This window comes from Eleutherodactylus coqui, chromosome 3 (genome assembly GCF_035609145.1).
Source record: "Eleutherodactylus coqui strain aEleCoq1 chromosome 3, aEleCoq1.hap1, whole genome shotgun sequence".
NCBI lineage: Eukaryota > Metazoa > Chordata > Amphibia > Anura > Eleutherodactylidae > Eleutherodactylus > Eleutherodactylus coqui.
The window spans coordinates 314,912,131-314,936,019 of NC_089839.1; the positions used below are offsets into that span (position 1 = coordinate 314,912,131).

At 48.9% G+C, this 23,889-nt stretch overlaps 1 protein-coding gene across 1 annotated transcript; it reads left to right on the forward strand.

The window, feature by feature from the left end:
* The first annotated feature begins 1,679 nt into the window (after positions 1-1,679).
* On the forward strand, positions 1,680-22,234 carry HECTD3 (HECT domain E3 ubiquitin protein ligase 3). Its single transcript, XM_066597992.1, has 22 exons — positions 1,680-1,792; positions 3,134-3,506; positions 3,671-3,831; positions 5,064-5,156; positions 5,248-5,383; positions 9,384-9,499; positions 9,700-9,813; positions 9,928-10,010; positions 11,362-11,527; positions 13,262-13,343; positions 13,788-13,970; positions 16,026-16,078; positions 16,327-16,391; positions 16,613-16,716; positions 17,107-17,226; positions 17,300-17,389; positions 18,839-19,045; positions 21,131-21,260; positions 21,336-21,410; positions 21,541-21,622; positions 21,690-21,761; positions 21,944-22,234. The coding sequence occupies exons 2-22, from the start codon at positions 3,186-3,188 to the stop codon at positions 22,026-22,028; spliced, it is 2,538 nt and encodes an 845-aa protein (XP_066454089.1). The 5' UTR covers positions 1,680-1,792; positions 3,134-3,185; the 3' UTR covers positions 22,029-22,234.
* The last annotated feature ends 1,655 nt before the right edge of the window (positions 22,235-23,889 follow it).

Here is a 23,889-nt window from a genome sequence, read left to right on the forward strand (position 1 = left end):
GCAGACGGGAACGCAGCGGAGAAACGTGTCGCCCGCATTCAGCTGTAAGAGGACTACAAGCTCCAGAGCGGCGTGCTGCGCTGAGCCAACAGACGAAGAATCCAAGGGGCGTTCAGCGGGCGTCTGCGCCAGAGGTCGTGGCGGCACGGCGCGCCGTCTGTAAACTGCCTGCGGCACAGCCAGGATGGGACAAGCAGCCATGATTCTCGTGGGCCTCGGCGAGTGCTTCATGAGCCGGAACGTGGAACAGGAAGAACGCGGACGGACAGGAGGGCAGAATACGAGAGGAGATAACGACTCGGCGCAAAGTTATCAGCCGGGCGGGAACCACCAGGAGCGACCCAGGAAACCGCGCCAAACACAACCAGCGCTAAATACTCTTAGTGTATCTAATCCTATCCTGTGTGATACTGTCTGCTGAGCCGTGTATCTAATCCTATCCGGTGTGATACTGTCTGCTGAGCCGTGTATCTAATCCTATCCTGTGTGATACTGTCTGCTGAGCCGTGTATCTAATCCTATCCTGTGTGATACTGTCTGCTGAGCCGTGTATCTAATCCTATCCTGTGTGATACTGTCTGCTGAGCCGTGTATCTAATCCTATCCTGTGTGATACTGTCTGCTGAGCTGTGTATCTAATCCTATCCTGTGTGATACTCTTTGCTGAGCCATGTATCTAACCCTATCCTGTGTGATACTGTCTGCTGAGCCGTGTATCTAACCCTATCCTGTGTGATACCGTCTGCTGAGCCGTGTATCTAATCCTATCCTGTGTGATACTGTCTGCTGAGCTGTGTATCTAATCCTATCCTGTGTGATACCGTCTGCTGAGCCGTGTATCTAATCCTATCCTGTGTGATACTGTCTGCTGAGCCGTGTATCTAATCCTATCCTGTGTGATACTGTCTGCTGTATCTAATCCCCTCCTGTGTGATACTGTCTGCTGAGCCGTGTATCTAATCCTATCCTGTGTGATACTGTCTGCTGAGCCGTGTATCTAATCCTATCCTGTGTGATACTGTCTGCTGAGCCGTGTATCTAATCCTATCCTGTGTGATACTGTCTGCTGAGCCGTGTATCTAATCCTCTCCTGTGTGATACTGTCTGCTGAGCTGTGTATCTAATCCTATCCTGTGTGATACTATCTGCTGAGCCGTGTATCTAATTCTATCCTGTGTGATACTGTCTGCTGAGCTGTGTATCTAATCCTATCCTGTGTGATACTGTCTGCTGAGCCGTGTATCTAATCCTATCCTGTGTAATACTATCTGCTGAGCCGTGTATCTAATCCTATCCTGTGTGATACTGTCTGCTGAGCCGTGTATCTAATCCTATCCTGTGTGATACTGTCAGCTGAGCCGTGTATCTAATCCTATCCTGTGTGATACTGTCTGCTGAGCCGTGTATCTAATCCTATCCTGTGTGATACTGTCTGCTGAGCCGTGTATCTAATCCTATCCTGTGTGATACTGTCTGCTGAGCTGTGTATCTAATCCTATCCTGTGTGATACTGTCTGCTGTATCTAATCCTATCCTATGTGATACTTTCTGCTGAGCCGTGTATCTAGTCCCATCATGTGATACTGTCTATGTGTATCTAAGCCCATGGCTGGGGCGCGCATGCTCTGCTGTAGCAGAGATTGCGCCTCTACTCGGTATTGTACGGTAAGTTTTTAGTGCGCTTGTACTCCGTGGTATACGGTCGCAGTAGTTCCGGGTTGCTCTGGCCGTCCGCCGCTCCCGGTGCCGCAGGATCCATGCAGGGAGGTCGCCCCGCGGACTGACAGCGCCGGTAGGACCGCTGACCCTGTGTATACTGTGTATTACGTCACCTGCCCCCTATATAGTGCGGTGTATAGGACTCTGTAATCTCTATTATGTCACCTGACCCCCTATATAGGGATATATATCCCCTGTATATTACACCGGGCCCTCTATATACTGGGTCCTCTGTATTACATCACATGACCTGTATACGGGGCCATATATCCTCTGTATATTACACCGGACCCTCTATATACTGGGTCCTCTGTGTTATATGACCGGACCCCTATATGGGGCCATATATCCACTGTATATTACACCGGGCCCTCTATATACTGGGTCCTCTGTATTATATGACCGGACCCCTATATGGGGCCATATATCCCCTGTATAGTACACCGGGTCCTGTATATACTGGGTCCTCTGTATTACATCACATGACCTGTATACGGGGGCCATATATCCCCTGTATATTACACCGGGTCATGTATATACTGGATCCTCTGTATTATGTCAGCTGACCCCTATATAGGGATATATATCCCCTGTATACACTGGGCCCTGTATATACTTGGTCCTCTATTATATCACCTGACCCCTCCTATATGGGGCCATATATCCTCTGTATATTACACCAGGTCCTGTATATACTGGCTCCTCTGTATTATGTCACCTGACCCCTATATGGGGCCATATATCCCCTGTATAGTACACTGAGTCCTGTATATACTGGGTCCTCTGTATTATATGACCGGACCCCTATATGGGGCCATATATCCTCTGTATATTACACTGGGTCCTCTATATACTGGGTCCTCTGTATTATATGACCTGACCCCTATATGAGGCCATATATCCCCTGTATATTACACCGGGCCCTCTATATACTGGGTCCTCTGTATTATATGACCGGACCCCTATATGGGGCCATATATCCTCTGTATATTACACTGGGTCCTGTATATACTGGGTCCTCTGTATTACATCACATGACCTGTATACGGGGGCCATATATCCCCTGTATATTACACCGGGCCCTCTATATACTGGGTCCTCTGTATTATATGACCTGACCCCTATATGAGGCTATATATCCCCTGTATAGTACACTGAGTCCTCTATATACTGGCTCCTCTGTATTATGTCACCTGACCCCTATATGGGGCCATATATCCCCTGTATAGTACACTGAGTCCTGTATATACTGGGTCCTCTGTATTACGTCACCTGACCTGTATATGGGGCCATATATCCTCTGTATATTACACCGGGCCCTCTATATACTGGGTCCTCTGTATTACGTCACCTGACCCCCATATATTGTGGCCCCTCCTGATGATCTGTAATGTAACGGTGGTCTTGTCTCCAGTCCAGGGACGGTTTGGGGCCCGGGGCCCCGTCTTCTTGCGAGTGCTGCAGCCATGCAGGATGCCAGCAGCCCCCGGCGGCTCCTGGGCCAGGTCCGCTGCGTCCTGGAGTGTATCGCCAGTTTCCGCGGCGCGGCGCCGCTCCCCGAGGTGCTGTGCTACGTGCCCGGGGAGATCCTGTACAAGATCTGTAAGGACCCCAGCCTGGCATCCTGCGCCCGCTCGCTGGTCACTGTGTGGGAGGCCCCCGGGTACTCCAAGCAGAACCTGAAGAAGCTGGCGCGTGCCACCGTGGAGGTCCGCAAGGGAAGCTGCATCCGCGCCACAGGAGAGGAGTACGGCAACGCCAACGGCCTCTGGGTGAAGCTGAGCAAGGTACCAGGCTCACCACCAGATCCTCCAGTCACATCACTGCTGCCCCCTGCTGGCTGCAGCTCTGGATGTGACTGGAGGACAATAGGTGGGATCGGGCACAGCGCTGTAGTTTGGCCCTGCAGGCTTAGGGCCCGAAGCTGACTGATGTTGTTTCTCTCATTCAGGAGCAGATGGCGGAGTACCAGGACAGCTGTGACACGGCGGAGGGCTGGGTGCTCCTGTGCCGGCAGGACGAGGGCGGGGACAGGCTGGTGCCCGTCGAGTCGCCCGATAAAACCTCCAGACAGCAGCAGTTATTTGGGGTGGATTATAAACCGCTCAGCAGGTGACTGATATATAGATACATGTATGACACACGCTACTGCCGAAGAGCTGTATGTACATGCATGACACACGCTACTGCCGAAGAGCTGTATGTACATGTATGACACACGCTACTGCCAGAGCTGTATGTACATGTATGACACACGCTACTGCCAGAGCTGTATGTACATGTATGACACACGCTACTGCCAAAGAGCTGTATGTACATGTATGACACACGCTACTGCCAAAGAGCTGTAAGTACATGTATCACACACGCTACTGCCAAAGAGCTGTAAGCACATGTATGACACACGCTACTGCCAAAGAGCTGTATGTACATGTATGACACACGCTACTGCCAAAGAGCTGTATGTACATGTATGACACACGCTACTGCCAAAGAGCTGTAAGTACATGTATCACACACGCTACTGCCAAAGAGCTGTAAGCACATGTATGACACACGCTACTGCCAAAGAGCTGTATGTACATGTATGACACACGCTACTGCCAAAGAGCTGTATGTACATGTATGACACACGCTACTGCCAAAGAGCTGTATGTACATGTATGACACACGCTACTGCCAAAGAGCTGTATGCACATGTATGACACACGCTACTGCCAAAGAGCTGTATGCACATGTATGACACACGCTACTGCCAAAGAGCTGTATGTACATGTATGACACACGCTACTGCCAAAGAGCTGTATGTACATGTATGACACACGCTACTGCCAAAGAGCTGTATGTACATGTATGACACACGCTACTGCCAAAGAGCTGTATGTACATGTATGACACACGCTACTGCCAAAGAGCTGTATGTACATGTATGACACACGCTACTGCCAAAGAGCTGTATGTACATGTATGACACACGCTACTGCCAAAGAGCTGTATGTACATGTATGACACACGCTACTGCCAAAGAGCTGTATGTACATGTATGACACACGCTACTGCCGAAGAGCTGTATGTACATGTATCACACACGCTACTGCCGAAGAGCTGTATGTACATGTATGACACACGCTACTGCCAAAGAGCTGTATGTACATGTGTGACACACGCTACTGCCAAAGAGCTGTATGTACATGTGTGACACACGCTACTGCCAAAGAGCTGTATGTACATGTGTGACACACGCTACTGCCAAAGAGCTGTATGTACATGTGTGACACACGCTACTGCCAAAGAGCTGTATGTACATGTATGACGCGCTGCTGATCGATTTCTTCCATCTGTAGGTGGGAGGACGTCGTGGACGCCACATACTCTGTGCATCTCGGCAGGAAACCTCGGATCACGGAACCGGATGTGGAGGCCATGCAGAAGCTACGGTGAGAGCACATTGCCCTGGCAGTGGGGAGCTACATGTATGACACATGCTGGGGGTCTCTCCTCTGTCACATCTGTGCTCCCCCTCCGCAGGCTCCTCCCTCCCTCCTGGACGTACGAGTGCGACGAGGATCTGGTGCACTTCCTGTACGAGCGCGTGGGGAAGGAGGACGAGACTTTGGGTAACATGAAGCAGTTTGTAGAGAGCATCAACGTGTCCTCGGCTACGGTAGGTGACCTGGCCCCGCCCCCTCCACCAGGTACCTGCAGCCGCCGCCCCTCATATCATAGACCTTTGATCCTCCTGGCGTGTCAGCACCCCGCCCTGCGCCAACATGCCAAGAGCACAACTGTATGCAGGAGCGTACCCGGGCCTCAAACAGACTGGGGGCAGCAGAGCACAAGTGGCGCCCCCTGCTGGTCTGCCTACATTCTGTACAGGCAGCCTCTGAAGGGGCCCGTGTGGCCAGCACCACCTCCTGAGCGGGGCCCCTATCTCTAAGAGCCTCAGGGCCCGGCGTTATAGAGCGCACATCCTTGCAGCACGCATACATGAGTGCGGTGCCCACCAGCAGCCCACCTGACAGCCCACCCAGCTCCCCCAGAGCCCTGAAGGGCGCGTCAGCCCAGTATGGCAGGATATTTCACATCACGCGACATTCCCCGATCCTCGTAACGCTGCTGACAATGGATGTCACCGCGCCACGCTGCTGGTCACCGAGCTCTCCGGGATCTTTCAATGCTCTGCTGCAGGGGTGGATACAGAATGCAGAGGGCCGCTGAGCAAGAATTCCGCCCCCACCCTCTTAAGCCCCCCAAAGTAATAAAAAAAGAGTTATTTATTATACATACGGGGCCGTAACTGGAATAAGTAGACTAGCACCATAGCAGAATTTTGAATGAGTGCCCCTCCCCCGTCCTGGGTGTAAGCATTTCCAAGCCATGTGATAGTTATACGTGCTAAATATTACTGCCACATCATGACTAATACTTCCATACTGTTACTGAAGAAAACACTATTCAAAGACCCACATATCACCCCCTTCATACAGCGACCGCGTGGTGGTAGATCCTGCCTCTATACAGGTGCTGCAGACCATAGAAGTGCTTACACTACAGTTACCCCCCATAATTACAGACAACACTCTTTCTGACTGGAGTCCTTTCTATTCCTTTCTCTTCTCCATCTGGCCCAGACCGCCATGACAGTTTCTCCCGTCACAACTTGTCTGCAAAAATTGACACGCAGACATCTTTGCCTCCTCAGTTTTCCAGCAAACTGCTTTCATTTTCCATGGCTCTACACAATCTCTCCATCCATAGTGCCACAGAGAGTAAAAATGCCATATGTGGTGCCTCACACGGTAATAGAATCTCTGTTTGTGCCCCCGTAGACCCCACATGTAGGAAAAGTGCCCTCACTCAGGTATAATGCCCCTTATGTCCCAAATAAGTAAAAAGACTCTTTTGTTGCTCCATTAGTAATAATGCCTTCTTTTGACCCAATACATAACGCCTCCATAAAATCCTAGACTGGTAGAGTTATAAGAGACCTCCAGAGTCATTGGGTCTAACCCCCTGCTCAGTGCAGGATCACTAAATCATCCCAGACAGATGTCTGCCAGCCTCTGAAGACTTCCATTGAAGGAGAACTCCCCACCTCCCGTGGCAACCTGTTCCACTCATTGATCCCCCTCACTGTCTAATATCTAATCTGTGTCTCCTCCCTTTCAGTTTCATCCCATTGCTTCTAGTCTTTCCTTGTACAGATGAGAATAGGGCTGATCCCTCTGCACTGTGACAGCCCTTCAGATATTTGTAGACCGCTATTAAGTCTCCTCTCGGCCTTCTTTCCTGCTAAACATTCCCAGATCCTTTAACCGTTCCTCATAGGACATGATTTGCAGACCGCTCACCATCCTGGTAACTCTTCTCTGGACTTGCTCCAGTTTGTCTATGTCTTGTATAAAGTGGGGTGCCCAGAACTGGACCCAGTATTCCAGATGAGGTCTGACTAAGGAAGAGTAGAGGGGGATAATGACCTCACGGGATCCAGACTCTATGCTTCTCTTAATACATCCCAGAATGGTGTTTGCCTTTTTGTCTGCTGCATCACATTGTTGACTCATGTTCAGTCTGTGATCTATTAGTACACCCAAGTCTTTTTCACATGTGCCGCTGCTTAGCCCAATTCCTCCCATTCTGTATGCGCTTTCTGCATTTTTCTTGCCCAGATGTAGGACTTTGCATTTCTCCTTGTTAAATACCATTCTGTTAGCCTCTGCCCACTGTACAAGCTTTTCTAGATCTTTTTGAATCCTCTCTCTCCTCCCTTAGCAGATTTGATCACTTTCCTATCAATTCCCTGCTCCAAATCATTTATAACAATGTTGACTAAGGCCGCCTGCAGAGAGCACCTCAGACTCACCCACTCCCGTTCCCCGACTCTTTCATGTGTCGGCTGCCGGGCAGCCGGTGCATGCGCAGAGCGAAGCCGGCGGCCGGTGAGTTACGTTTCTGTACGGGGCTTGCAGAGCCCTGCACAGAATTAAAGCATGCCGCGGTTTGTTTGCTGCGCGTGATTTCGCGCAGACAAACCGTAGCCGTCTGCATAGGATTGCGTGCTGTAATGCAATCCTATGCAGGCCTCCAGGGGCGGAATTTCCACCCGTCTGAAGGCGGCCTAACATTGGACCTAGGACAGAGCCTTGTGGTCCCCACTTGATACATTCTTCCACTTGGATGTGCAGCCATTTATGACCACTCTTGAGTACGATCACTCAGCCAGTTGTGAATCCACCTAACAGTTGCCTTGTCAATCCCAGATTTTTTTCAATAAGTATAGTATGAGATACTTTATCAAATGCTTTACTAAGGTCAGGATATACTATATCCACCGCATTATATTCTTCTTTAGATTTTCCCCCTCTTTCCATTTGATAATCATATTTTTCTTCCTTTTTAACATCTATGTTAAGTTCTGTGTTCATCCATCCTGGTCTCTTTAAATGCTTCCCATTCTTCCTTATTTTAGGGATTGGTAACGATTGTGCTCTGAGAATCTGATTTCACAATATTTCCCAACCTTCTTGGACATTTCTGTCCTTAAGAACATCCAGCCATTGGATTCTTCCTCTCCTCTTTCTGAGTTCAGTAAAATCTGCCTTTCTGAAATCCACCCTTGCGGTCTGAGTCTTCTCAGGTCTTCCTCCCCTTGTTATCCAACATCTAAGGATATCATGATCACTGCCTCCTAAGGTCCCAGCCACCCTTACTTCCCCAACCATTCCCTCCCTGTTGGTAAGCATTAGGTCCAAGATAGCAGATCCCCTTGTTTTCTTTTCTACCTTCTGGAAGATAAAGTTGTCAGCAAGAGCCGATAAGAATCTGTTGGATCCATTACTTTTACCTAAGAGAGATTCCCAACAAATGTCTGGATGGGTAAAATCTCCCATGATCACCATGTTGGGCTTCTCTGAGAGCTTGGCCATCTGATGTAGAAAGAGTTCCTCCATATCTTCTGCTTGTCCCGGCAGCCTATAGTAAATGCCTACAATGGTATCCTTTCTGTTGTTCTCTCCTTGTATTCTTCCCCAAACAGTTTCTACAGAATTCCCAGCTCTGAAGCTTGAATCTCAGTGGAGATGATGCTTTCCTAACATACAACACAACACCTCCCCCCCTTATTAGGTCTGTTCCTTATAAATATGTCCGCCTTCTGCCCCTTTCTTCCCTTATACCCCCACAGTGTCACAATGCCTCCTTTTGCCCCACTCAGTAATAATTCCTCTTATGCCCCCACTAAGACACTTTGCCGCCATGGTTAACAAGTCCTCCTTTTCCCATCACTAATATGGCCTCCTTATACCCCCAGTAAGTCATAATGCCCCTATTAGTCCCCGCAGGTACCTCCCTGATGCCCTCTACCCCTGATTAGTAATGATGCCTTCCCTGCCCGCCATCAGTAATAATGTGCAGCAAAGTAAAAAAAACGCCTCCCCTCGCCTCAGTCACTCCCAGCCGGTGCCACCCGCGCCGCGCCCGCGATCAGGTGTCCTGTGTTACTTAGATATGAGTGCCGGTGGTTTATATTTTATACCGTTCCCTTCTCACACCTGAGACACCAAGCTCAAGGGGGCCGAACCCTGCAGCCCGGACCCCTCACCCCTCGGCCCCCTCTGCAGCCAAACTGTCCGCCTTGGTCTGACGCATAAAATCTGCCATTACAGGAGGAGAACAATCTGTCCTGCCTGACGGACGGCCAACACGACACGTACTGGGAGAGTGACGGATCGCACGGGCAGCACTGGGTGCAGCTGCACATGAAGGACGGCACCATCGTCAAGTAAGAGGCAGGGTAACGCTGCAATGATGGGGAGAGTTGTCCCCATGTACAAATACACCTTGCAGTAGAAACCTTCTTGTTGTGGCCAGCGGTTCGCGTCACGAAGATGACCAATAAGGCTGCGGAGCCTGGCGGACTACAAGAGCCTCAGCAGCGGATATTATATGTTAATAATGCTTCCCCTCCCCCTCATTGTACAGGAAGCTGCTGCTGACAGTCGACTCCACGGATGAGAACTACATGCCCAAGCGAGTGGTGGTCTATGGGGGCGAGAGGGATTCCCTGAAGAAACTCAATGACGTCCTCATAGAGGAGTGAGTACAAGCCCCGCCAGCTGGGGGCGCACAGTCTCCACTGCTCCCAGTTGTGTTGGCGCTCTGCATCCGTTATTCTGTGCCGCTCTGACCTGTTCCCATTGTCTCCCTCAGTAACCTCATCGGAGACGTGTGTATCCTGGAAGACATGACCTCTCACGTCCCGCTCATCGAAATCCGCATCACGGAGTGCTTTGGTGAGTGGGTAGTCGGTGGCGCCAGGAGATGCCGCCTGCGTCTGACTGCTCTGTAGGGGTTTATTCTGCGGCCGGGCCGGTGTACTGGGTTGTCATTGTGTAATTAAGCCGTAAGTGACGGGTCTTTATGGCGGCCTACACTAAGGACAGCGCTGGAATACCGCACAGGGAGGAGCCGGATGTTGGATGACACCAATCACTAACCGAAGGGAGTGGGGCATCCTCCGCTGAAGCCCTCACATGCTGAGATCAGTAGCGATCACGGCATTTAAGCGGGTGACGGGGAGGGGCACTGCATTGCTCTACAAAAGTCGTCTACCAGCGATCAAACTGATTAACATGTCCCATGTAACCCAGAATGGTACGAAAGGAAGCTGCAGCTCGTCTCGCAAAAAACCAAGTCGCCCGCAGCTGAGATGTATTTATACCGCGCAATGTAAAAAAAAAGCCAAATTCAGTTTTTTGTTTTTCATTGCATTTTTGGCAAAACAGACAATCAAGTCGGTCGCCCCAAAATGGCACCAATGGAGCCTACAGCTGAGATCCGGACCCCGCGGGCGGGAAATTAAAAATGCGTTGTCTCTCGGGACGCGGCGAAGCGAATACAAGTCTTATTATTTAAGTCTTTATTGTAGAAACTAGTAACACAACAACCCCCCCCCCCCCTGCACGTTGTATGACCGTAATCATGTGACCGCGGAATAAAAGTAGCGCATTGTTTATACTGTACGGAGAAACCCGGAACACACAATGGCGCAATCTCTGGTTTTTGGGTTTTTTTTCCATCCCCTCCAAAAACAATGACTAAAAGTGTCACAATAGATTATATGCCCCCCAGTGTGGCGCCGTTAGTGGATACAAGACGCCCCACAGAAGCGAGGTCTCACACGGTCGATGAAATATAAATATGTTGTGGCTCTCGGACGTAAAACGAAACAAAAACTGCCCACTCATTCAGCTGCAAAATAGGTCGGTCACTAAGGGGTTAAATGTCTGTATTTGTTCTCCAGTTCCTTGTTGGTCTCTGCTTGCTGTCAGTGAATAGCAGCACTCTTATTTACATGCAGAGTCTGAGAAGCCTGACCTCGTCCCGCTCACACAGTTGAGTGCCAGTCTCCCGTCTTCCTATTGTTACACTGATACATTGTAACAAGCCCTCAGCTCTGTGTGTAGGAATCGGTCAGGGTGGGTTTTCAAGCTTGGGATATAAATAAAAATGTCCCCATTCACTGACAACAAGCAGAACTCTCAAAAATGGTGAAGAACTGAAACACAAAGCTTATTATTAAGTTGCAGGACTTCTCAGAGCTGGAGTTCCGCTTCTATGTTTTCTTCCTCTGTCTTCCTGTAGATGAAGGGATTGACGTCCGGATCCGCGGGATCAAGATTAAGTCCTCCAAGGAGAGGGATCTGGGTCTGACCGCTGACATGTTTCACCCTCCCAACCTGGTCCGATACCCGCGCCTGGAAGCCATTGACCCTGACGTCCTGTACCGGAGAGCCACCGTCATCCAGAGGTCAGGAGGTGCAACGGAGAGTCCTGGCGGATCCGCCATGTAGCCTTCTAGAAGCCAGTAGGAGCTGGAGGAGGCAGCATGTTGGCCAACAGCCGGGGGTCATTCTTCTAGGCCCGTGTGCCTACATGGGGTGGGGGTGGGGCGGGGGCACGTCTCAGGGCCTGACAAAGTTACCATACTTCACTGCAGAAGCTGGTGGAGGTTGGGCACAGGTCGGCCCGTAGGAGGTGCGAACGTGCGATACTCAACAGACAGAGATCCGCCAAACGTATCCGGAGGCATGCGCTACTTAGAGGGGCTTCCAGGCAAAAATACTGCTGATGGGCCGTCCTCGGGATACGTTATCAATAGTTGGTCGCTGGGGCCGGCCGCTTGTGATCCCAGCCGATTGGGTGCCGCATTACACTGCGCTCGAAGCGGACCACAGCCGTCCTACTATTAATGATCAGCATCAATAGAATTTCTGCCTGGAAAACCCCTTAAGGCCGCAGCCTAGTTTGGTACTCGGGGGTTTTCTTTAACTTGGTTAACCCCTTTGTCACCATGTATTAAAATAAGAGTGACTCCTCTCTCCCTGCTCCCCCGTTTGTCCGCCACCACCGCTCCGGTGTCCCTGTGACGTCACCTGGCAGGCTGAGCCCGTCTGCAAACCAGCTGCAGCAGCCGATGACAGAACACCATGATTATGGCTGAGCGCTGTCATTGGCTGCTGCAGCGGATTTATGGTGGAGGTCAAAGCTGGCGGCAGAAGAACGAGGAAGCGGAGAGAAGTCAGTAACTGATTATTTTTCCTCATGGGGGCCGGCTGACAGGTTTCCGTAACGCCGACAACACTTTTAAGAATGCAACCATTTTTTTGGATTATTATCCCACCCCTTCTTTGCCCTTCCTTGGGTAATCCGCATGCGGCTGGTTCTTTACAGGACGGGCTGCAGTCTTATTGGTACTGTTTTGAGATACATGCGACTTTTTTGATAGTTTTGATTGTTTTTTTGGGGGAGGTGAAAAAAAGCTGCATTTTGGCCTAATCTTTTTTGCCTTTTTTTATAGCTTCGGTCTCCTAGGATAAAAGGAGTTTTCGGTTTATTGTATTGTACCGGTCATTATGGATGCAGCGCTAGAACCTTTTTTTTATTTTAGTTCATCTTCTGGGGTGAGAGGAAAAGAATACAAAACTGTTTTTTTTTTTTTTCTTTTACCGTTTTAATTTTTTCACTCTTTTTATGTCCCTGTCGGGACTTGAACCGGTGATCTTATGATCCCTCAGGTAATACACTGCAGTACTTCTGTACTTGCTACAGCAGACCCAGAGGCCACTTGCCATGGCAACCCATCAGCCCTCCGATTGGTGATTAGATGGCAGAGGGCTGATGACCTCACAGACAGAGCTCACGCCGCCTTAACTGCGTACATGCCCCGATCATCAACATTGATCACATCATGTAAGGGGTTAATGGCGAGGATTGGTGTTCTCTCTGATCCCTGCTGTTAGTCACAGCCGACTCCTGTTGTGGATGGCGCCATCTCAGCTTCTAAGTCCCCGCCATCTACATGCAGTGAATGTATGACATTGTGCGGGGACCGACTTATATGTCCGTCATGGGGGGAGGGAAGGGGGTCGATAAATAAGGTCCGTGTTACCCCAGTGCGGTGTGATTGGCGCAGGTGTAATTCCCCTCCGTGAATTCAGGACTGTCAGGATTTGCTAAAAGAATATTTTCTTGCCTCCTGCAGATTTGTGAAGCTGCTCGACAACGTCCTCCATCACCTCGTACCCGCCTGGGATCACAGCGTCGGGACCTTTAACCAGATGAAGGTGAGATCCACGGGTCTCCCCTCCCCCCCTCATAACTCCAGACTGATACATTGTAACAGCCATCAGCACTGGAGGAATGATTTGTGCTTCTGCTCATGTTACGTGCAGGGGTGCATGTTTCTATTCATTGACTGTAAGCAGGGATCATGGAAATGACGACTTAAAGGTAATACCATAAGGGATAACTATCTGATCAGCGGGAACGGATTACTGGGATGCCCACCAATCACTAGAACGGTGTCCCAGGTCCTCCTGTGTGACTGGCAATGAATAGAGCTACATTGAGGACACTCTGCCATCACTCCATTCATGTCGGTGGGAGTGCCGGAGACGCCCCAATTGTCTCTGGAAGTCCCATTGCAGACAATGGTGCAGTGTCCGAGCGCATGCGCCGTCTAGAGGTCCGGATGCCAGTCCTTGAACACATCGTCTTTTTGCTTTCAGCACATTAAACAGTTCCTGCTTCTGTCCAAGCGCCGCTGCCCACTCATCACGCAGTGCCTGAAGGACTCCGAGACCAGCAAACCCAACTTCATGCCGCGTCTGTACATAAACCGCAGGCTGGCAGTGGAGCACAGGGACAACCCCGCTCTGGACCCCACCTACAAGAAGACGGTCTTCAACCAGGTATCATAGAAGCCGCGGACACCAAAGACTAATGTCCAAAAAGCCTTTGTAAATTTGGCTCACTCAGCGTTTCGCTGCATGTAACGCCCCAGCAGTTTGGCAGGAGCTCCATCCGTACTGCAGGAGAAGGACTTGACAGTTTTTGATGGACAGAGCTCATTCTATAATTCTGGTTATATCAGGCCTATCAACGTGATTCTTGGCTTTAAAATGACATCAAAAGCATGTGGGCGGTCCTCACAGAACTGAGCGGTCACTTTTCAGTTAGTCTGTGCAGAGCAGAGGGGGTGGGGGGGGAGACCATCAGAGGCAGAGCAGCTCCTGTCTATCTTCCTGTCCCAGGGGAGGGGTGACTTTAGTTCATGGTATCACCCCCTTCACCGACACCATCACATCATATTTGCTCTCTGATTGTCGCATACAGGTTTTTCCCCAGATAAGGAGTGAAGTCCTGAGGACTCGCTCATCTAATCCCTCCTCTACACCATTTAACCCCGCAGATGCTGCAGCCATTTCCGACTCTGGCAGCTAAATGTTCTTACAGAAAAGAATTTGAAAACCTTTTTTCCTTTGCACAAGGCTTTAAATATTGAAAGCATAAAGAGAATAAAACCCCCACACCTAGTTAGTATCCGCAGACCCATAACAACCCGCACTGAACATTTGGCAGAAAACCCCAAAATAGCCGTTTTCTGTTCATCTGACGTTCCCAAAACAGAAATCCAAAAAATTAAAATGTCGTATAAAACTCTAAATGGTAATAAAAATCAAACCTACAAGTTGCCCTGTAAGCAGGCTGGTCGGCGGCGCAGCGCGGCGGGCGCGTGGTATAAAAGATGAGCTGCTGTGTTCAGCGACCTGTGTGCCCTCGGGGGGACGCCGACTGCTTGTACCTGCTGAAGCTTAACCGATACTTAAACGTTGTAGCCCCCACAATTTAGCCGTCCTGTTAGATCAGCTCATTCCTCAAACTCTTCAGGCCAGGAGGCCGGCGGCGCCATTACACAAGCGATGCGAGTAAGAAACACAATATCGACTACACGCTCTTTGAGAAATGATTGCACAATCCGTACATTGTGAAATCTCGCCGTGTCCCGCAGACTCGCACGCGCTCCCATACTTGTGTCCCAGAACTCCAGGCTCGATTCCTACAGAATAACAGTCTTATGTGCCTGCTAGTATCTGAGCCCGTAGTCCTCATCCTGCGTGCCCACCGGTGTTTCCTGAGGCCGGCCTCTTGGTTGTGTTAACGGGAAGCATGCCCCCAACAGCGTATGATGAAGGTCCATCCTTTCATCTGGTTGGCTCTGCGCTGCCATGTGCGTTCAATGGCTGCCGCCACGTACCATGTGGTCCTCATTTTGGCCTCTCTTACAGTCCTGGGCCCTTTGATGTGCCAAGCAGCCCACGCTGATACCTGTAGCTGTATCTGCTGAACTCCTCTGATTGCTTTTCTATTCAAGATGGCCGCTGGCAACACTCCTGAGACGTGCGGATCTTTGCGCTTGCGACATGAATGTTCACATGGCCTCTTGCAGTCCCCCAAAACCAGCCCCCCCTACAGCTCTGTCGACTGAAAATCAAAAATGCTGCGGTCCTGGAATGTAAAAAAATGTTATATTGTGCAAGAGTAGCAAAACAGCGAGACCTCTAAATGTGATGTCATAACCCTAAAGCCCGGAGAGTAACGGGAGCGTAATATTTATACCGCGCTGCAAACGTCAAACCCACAAAACGGGGAAATAATAAGTTACTGATTACAGTATATGGACCCAAAACTGCTTCCTAGAAAAACTAGAACTCGTCCCGCGGAATGCGAGCGGCCGCGCAGCGACGGAAAAAGGAAGAAGTTATGACCGCAGACCCTAAAGGGGAAACGATTTACTGGCTGTTAAGGCTACAACTAGTTATGTCACTAAGGGGTTAACTGCGCTTGTCTTTGGGTGGGTTTTTCAAACTTTAGCGTGGCAGTTAGATGGTTAAACCTCCGCCTTTTTTTACGGCGGTGGATATAGCTCCGCCCTTCTCTGATCCTTGTGACCTCTCTGCCTGCAGGTGTACGAAGGCCTGAAGCCCACGGATAAGTCTGAGAAGCCGCTGGATTACCGGTGGGTGTGGCCACTATTCCGGTCGTTCTGCGCCATTCACATGCCATTTGCGTAGCTTGTATGTCTGTGATGTTGCGTCCCGCTCTTCCTGCCGCCACACTGAGGTTTTATAGACATTCCTATGACCGTCTGATAATCCGGCTCCGATCAGGAACCACTGATGCTGGATTAAAGGACTTTTACGGCATTATTGTTTTGATGCATTGCGCCCGCCGCCGCCGTATATTGACACTCGTTTCGCCCTCTAGGTGGCCGGTTCATTACGACCAGTGGTGGGAGTGTAAATTCATCGCAGAGGGGATCATTGATCAAGGTACGGAGGAGGGGGCGATGATGGCGACCATTATTACCGCCCCGACTGATGGGCTTCTGAACGCCACGTGGGATTTGTACCCATTTCTACATCCCCTCCCCCGCTGCATCACACTTATCTGAACGTCTGGTTCCCGCTACCCCACGTCTTTGGCGCCCCATGACCTTGCACTGCCATGTACTGCCATTTGTTTCATGTGATCCCTTCTTCCTTTGCGACAGGCGGAGGTTTTCGTGACAGTCTGGCTGATATATCAGAAGAACTCTGCCCCAGTTCTGCCGATTCGCCCGTGCCGCTGCCGTTTTTTGTGCGCACATCAAACCAGGTGAGAAGCGACTGATCACCGAGGAACTTGCGGAATCCTCATCAGCCGACTATAGAAGTAACCCCTTGTCTGCTGCTCCCACTCTAAACCCCATTACAATTCTGCTGGAAACAGTCAGCAAGCTCATGGACTGGCCCCACCCGACAGCCCAGTGCGCCGCCTCCGCCTGGGAGTAGTCAGTGGTGCAACCAGCAAGTTGCTCGATGCACTCAGCAGTTACACATGGTTGCCAATATGACGGTGTAGTGACCCCCCTGGGCTGCTCCAGTCCAGCTGTTGGCAGCCGCATGTAATGTCATTGGCATAGCGATGCCCGTGGCACACATGACTTTGCTGTCCACCATGGCGTTATCAGCCGTTTCCCTGTGCTAACGATCCTTTCTGTTGCAGGGGAATGGCACCGGGGAAGCACGAGATATGTACGTACCCAACCCGTCCTGCAGGGATCTGGCAAAGTACGAGTGGATCGGGCAGCTGATGGGCGCGGCGCTGCGAGGCAAGGAGTTCCTGGTATGTAAGAGTCTCTCTGAGCTGCGGCTCCCCGTATCCATCTACTCCTCCACTGACTGTCCTGTGCCTGCAGGTCCTGGCATTACCCGGCCTCGTATGGAAGCGGCTGACTGGAGAGGAAGTGAGCTGGAGCAAGGACTTCCCGGCCGTCGATTCTCTGCTGGTAAGTCAGGAATCTGAGACTGTGTAATGTCTGCGGCCCTACGATTCCACTTACTATTGCGCATCTCCGGTTATTAACCCCTTCCTGCCCCGGGACGAAAAAAAAGTATGCGTACATTATTTACGTCCTATGGATGGTGCAGGCTTAGAAGTCGCAGCTGATCCCCACTGTTAACCCTTTTCATGCCCATTAGTGTCGAGTGTGGTGTGAAAATGGTTGACAGAGGGAGGGTGCTCCCTCTGTGATGTCAGCAGCCCTCCACCATGTAATCGCCAAACTATGGCATCCGGGTCTGTGATCGCTATGATTAGTGGTAATGCATTGCAGGACAGAAGTACTGCAGTATATTATGAAAATAAAAATGGTAAATAAAAGACACATTAGAATAAGAACAAGCCTTGTGCACTTTCCCCCCTAAAAACTCAAAACACCAACCTGTTTGGAATCGTCTCATCCGTAACGACTGGTACAATAAGTTAAACACACTTCGTATCCTGCGTGGCCGCAAGTGCAACTTAAACGCCCAAAAGACGTTTCCCAAAAAACACAAAAGTGATGAAAATCTGTCCCCCAAAATGGTAGCAGTGAAACCTGCAGCTCGCCGCGCCAAAAACAATCCCCCGCAGAGCGCCGCCCGTGGAAAAATGAAAACGTTACGGGATTTTCAACACAGGAAACCAAAAAAAGTGTTTCCAAAAAAGGGTTTTTATTGCGCAAAAGTGGGAAAACCTAAAAATTATATAAAATGTTGGTTTTGTCGGAATCGTATCGACCAGCAGAAAAAAATGTATCCTGTAAACTGCTGAATGATTAACGCTGCGAAAAGAACCAACCTCAAAACAACAAAAAATAACATTCTACTATATTATATGATGGGAATAAAAGCTCCAGCGCGTCACGCAAAATACAAGTCCTCAAAGGGCCGCGGAGACGGAAAAATAAAGCAGTGGAGATGAAAACACCCCCAAAAATCATCCCGTCCCTAGCACCAAAATATGGCGCGTCACTAAGGGGTTAAAGGGCCAGGTCATATTGGACTATGAAATGTTCTGCAGCTTTCTAAAATACTTTGTGTTTTCATTCTTTGACATCTCTGCTTGCTGTCAGTGAATGAGAACATTCTTCTTTCCATTCAGAGGCTGACACCTTATCCTGACCTAATTTTTCTCACCACTGAGGGATGTTACAGTTGTATCCTGTGAAGTAAACACCCAGACTGATACATTGTAACAACCCCTAAGCTGTGTGATCAGGAGTAGATCAGGACTGGTGTCCATTCATTTACAGCAAGCAAAGATCTCAGAAGCCGTCTACATGTGTTATAAGTACGTCTGGAGCTCAGCGCAATATATATTACATATATAAGCTGGGATCTATATGAGGCAGTGTGATGTGTGTGTGGAGTCAGCCGCAGCTGCTCGCCTGATGAGGGCGCTGTTTCTCTACCAGGTGAAGCTCCTGGAGATGATGGAGTTGATGGATAAGGACACGTTTGAGTTTAAATTCGGCGGTGAGCTGACTTACACAACAGTTCTCAGCGATCAGAAGATGGTGGATCTGGTACCTGGCGGCAGCAACATATCTGTGCGCTACGAGGACCGCCTGGAATTCATCGAAATGGTGCAGAAAGCGCGGCTGGAGGAGAGTAAAGAGCAGGTAGGAAACCCGAAGACAAAGTAACTGCAGCTGTGAAACTCAGCCTGTCGCTGATACACAGTATATAACAGTTTGTACACCTGGATTCCATCCTGTATTATACCCCAGAGCTGCACTCACTATTCTGCTGGTGGAGTCACTGTGTACATACATTACTTATCCTGCACTGATCCTGAGTTACATTCTGTATTATACTCCAGAGCTGTACTCACTGTTCTGCTGGTGGAGTCACTGTGTACATACATTACTTATCCTGTACTGATCCTGAGTTACATCCTGTATTATACCCCACAGCTGCACTCACTATTCTGCTGGTGGAGTCACTGTGTACATACATTACTTATCCTGTACTGATCCTGAGTTACATCCTGTATTATACTCCAGAGCTGCACTCACTATTCTGCTGGTGGAGTCACTGTGTGCATACATTACTTATCCTGTACTGATCCTGAGTTACATCTTGTATTATACTCCAGAGCTGCACTCACTGTTCTGCTGGTGGAGTCACTGTGTATATACATTACTTATCCTGTACTGCTCCTGAGTTCCATTCTGTATTATACTCCAGAGCTGTACTCACTGTTCTGCTGGTGGAGTCACTGTGTACATACATTACTTATCCTGTACTGATCCTGAGTTACATCCTGTATTATACTCCAGAGCTGCACTCACTATTCTGCTGGTGGAGTCACTGTGTGCATACATTACTTATCCTGTACTGATCCTGAGTTACATCTTGTATTATACTCCAGAGCTGCACTCACTATTCTGCTGGTGGAGTCACTGTGTACATACATTACTTATCCTGTACTGACCCTGAGTTACATCCTGTATTATACTCCAGAGCTGCACTCACTATTCTGCTGGTGGAGTCACTGTGTACATACATTACTTATCCTGTACTGACCCTGAGTTACATCCTGTATTATACTCCAGAGCTGCACTCACTATTCTGCTGGTGGAGTCACTGTGTACATACATTACTTATCCTGTACTGATCCTGAGTTACATCCTGTATTATACTCCAGAGCTGCACTCACTATTCTGCTGGTGGAGTCACTGTGTACATACATTACTTATCCTGCACTACTCCTGAGTTACATACTGTATTATACCCCAGAGCTGCACTCACTATTCTGCTGGTGGAGTCACTGTGTACATACATTACTTATCCTGTACTGACCCTGAGTTACATCCTGTATTATACTCCAGAGCTGCACTCACTATTCTGCTGGTGGAGTCACTGTGTACATACATTACTTATCCTGTACTGACCCTGAGTTACATCCTGTATTATACTCCAGAGCTGCACTCACTATTCTGCTGGTGGAGTCACTGTGTATATACATTACTTATCCTGTACTGCTCCTGAGTTCCATCCTGTATTATACTCCAGAGCTGCACTCACTATTCTGCTGGTGGAGTCACTGTGTACATACATTACTTATCCTGTACTGCTCCTGAGTTCCATCCTGTGTTATACTCCAGAGCTGCACTCACTATTCTGCTGGTGGAGTCACTGTGTACATACATTACTTATCCTGTACTGCTCCTGAGTTACATCCTGTATTATACCACAGAGCTGCGCTCACTATTCTGCTGGTGGAGTCACTGTGTACATACATTACTTATCCTGCACTACTCCTGAGTTCCATCCTGTATTATACTCCAGAGCTGCGCTCACTATTCTGCTGGTGGAGTCACTGTGTACATACATTACTTATCCTGTACTGACCCTGAGTTACATCCTGTATTATACTGCAGAGCTGCGCTCACTATTCTGCTGGTGGAGTCACTGTGTACATACATTACTTATCCTGTACTGATCCTGAGTTACATCCTGTATTATACTCCAGAGCTGCACTCACTGTTCTGCTGGTGGAGTCACTGTATACATACATTACTTATCCTGTACTGCTCCTGAGTTACATCCTGTATTATACTCCAGAGCTGCGCTCACTATTCTGCTGGTGGAGTCACTGTGTACACACATTACTTATCCGGCATTCTCCTCCAGTTCTGCACGCTGTAAAGTTGTTGGTGTTCGCACTTTCTCACTGGACGCCATGTTTGTTGCCCCTGCAGATAGACGCCCTCCAGGCCGGGCTCTTGAAAGTGGTTCCTCAGGCCGTGTTGGACCTTCTCACCTGGCAGGAACTGGAGAAGAGGGTCTGCGGGGACCCTGAGATCTCTGTGGAGGCCCTGAAAAAACTGAGTAAGTTCCCGGATGGATCATCCTTCTTAGCTCTTACGTGTTTTCTGCGGCTGACGCGTTTCATGTTTTCTGCAGCCCGGTTTGAGGATTTGGAACCAACAGACATTCGGGTTCAATATTTCTGGGAGGCGCTAAATAACTTCACCAACGGTGAGTGTAATGTGTGTGGGGGAGGGGGGATCGGGGCACACTGCTTCTGGCGGTACTTTGGACGAGTCCTGCCGAGGCTTTACGGGATGGCTTGGCTGCGCCGCTTCTTACAGAGCCCTTGTCTTTTCAGAGGATCGCAGCCGCTTCCTCAGATTCGTCACTGGGCGGAGTCGTCTTCCAGCGCCGATTTACATCTATCCGGATAAGTCGGGGTGAGTGCAGCCGGCATGCGGACTGAGGGTCTGCGATGTCCTCTAATGCTGTGACTTCTCTCCGCAGCTCTGACACTACGGACTCCCTCCCCGAATCCTCCACCTGCTCCAGCACTTTATACCTGCCGAACTACCCCAGGTACGGTATGTGCGCCCCACGCAGGTCACCTGTGCCCGGTCCCCTGTAACGGGGGCCATAGAAGACAGGGCGGGACTTAAGAGGCGTTGCTAGCTGAGAGGCTCCAGTGTCACCTGCATGGTTGTCACGGAGATGCTTCCTCCTGTCCCAGTATTGTTACATTGTATCACGTTGTCTTCCAGCGCGAAGATCTGCGAGGAGAAGCTGCGCTACGCTGCGTACAACTGTGTGGCCATCGATACAGACATCAGTCCGTGGGAGGAGTAACGTGGCGACAGGTCTGATGTTGGGCCCCGGCGCCTGGAGAGCCGCGCTTTATTTATGTTTATCCTCTATGAACTTTTAATACTGTAACTGCATCAGACGCTCGGCTGCTGCCGCCGGCGCCGGTGCGGTGGGCAGCGCCTGGCTGTCATTTTTATTTTTGTATGGCGCTGATTGCATCCAGTGAAATACAAAAAACTAAATATAAACCGCCTGACGCACTTACTGTCTCTATCGTACCCGACCTGAGATGGCGCCACCTCTAGTCTGGCACTGGTTCCTGCAGGGCTTGTAACAAATATTCACTCCCTTGAGAAGAATAGAGTTTATTATAATACCAGCTTACCCGTCGCGCATTGCTGCGAAGACAGACATACATTCATTCGTTTTTATATATCTAGATAACAACCAATCACAGCGCAGCTTTCATGTTACCTCAGTGGTATAATATATAACAACCAATCACAGCGCAGCTTTCATGTTACCTCAGTGGTATAATATATAACAACCAATCACAGCACAGCTTTCATGTTACCTCAGTATAATATATAACAACCAATCACAGCACAGCTTTCATGTTACCTCAGTATAATATATAACAACCAATCACAGCGCAGCTTTCATGTTCCCTCAGTATAATATATAACAACCAATCACAGCACAGCTTTCATGTTACCTCAGTATAATATATAACAACCAATCACAGCACAGCTTTCATGTTACCTCAGTATAATATATAACAACCAATCACAGCGCAGCTTTCATGTTACCTCAGCAGCATAATATATAACAACCAATCACAGCGCAGCTTTCATGTTACCTCTGTGGTATTATATATAACAACCAATCACAGCGCAGCTTTCATGTTACCTCAGTATAATATATAACAACCAATCACAGCGCAGCTTTCATGTTACCTCAGTATAATATATAACAACCAATCACAGCGCAGCTTTCATGTTACCTCAGTATAATATATAACAACCAATCACAGCGCAGCTTTCATGTTACCTCAGTATAATATATAACAACCAATCACAGCGCAGCTTTCATGTTACCTCAGTATAATATATAACAACCAATCACAGCGCAGCTTTCATGTTACCTCAGTATAATATATAACAACCAATCACAGCACAGCTTTCATGTTACCTCAGCAGTATAATATATAACAACCAATCACAGCGCAGCTTTCATGTTACCTCAGTATAATATATAACAACCAATCACAGCGCAGCTTTCATGTTACCTCAGTATAATATATAACAACCAATCACAGCACAGCTTTCATGTTACCTCAGCAGTATAATATATAACAACCAATCACAGCGCAGCTTTCATGTTACCTCAGTATAATATATAACAACCAATCACAGCACAGCAGCTTTCATGTTACCTCAGTATAATATATAACAACCAATCACAGAGCAGCTTTCATGTTACCTCAGTATAATATATAACAACCAATCACAGCACAGCAGCTTTCATGTTACCTCAGCGGTATTATATATAACAACCAATCACAGCACAGCTTTCATGTTACCTCAGTTTAATATATAACAACCAATCACAGCGCAGCTTTCATGTTACCTCAGCAGTATAATATATAACAACCAATCACAGCGCAGCTTTCATGTTACCTCAGCAGTATAATATATAACAACCAATCACAGCGCAGCTTTCATGTTATCTCAGCAGTATAATATATAACAACCAATCACAGCGCAGCTTTCATGTCACCTCAGCAGTATAAAATATAACAACCAATCACAGCACAGCTTTTATGTTCCTCAGTATAATATATAACAACCAATCACAGCGCAGCTTTCATGTTACCTCAGTATAATATATAACAACCAATCAC

Excerpts from the sequence above, each read along its gene's own strand:
- HECTD3 (XM_066597992.1), top strand. The coding sequence starts at position 3,186 with ATGCAGGATGCCAGCAGCCCCCGGCGGCTCCTGGGCCAGGTCCGCTGC. Across the intron at positions 17,227-17,299 it reads TGCGAGGCAAGGAGTTCCTG|GTCCTGGCATTACCCGGCCT; the intron begins GTATGTAAGAGT and ends CTGTGCCTGCAG. Across the intron at positions 21,261-21,335 it reads GGAGGCCCTGAAAAAACTGA|CCCGGTTTGAGGATTTGGAA; the intron begins GTAAGTTCCCGG and ends TGTTTTCTGCAG.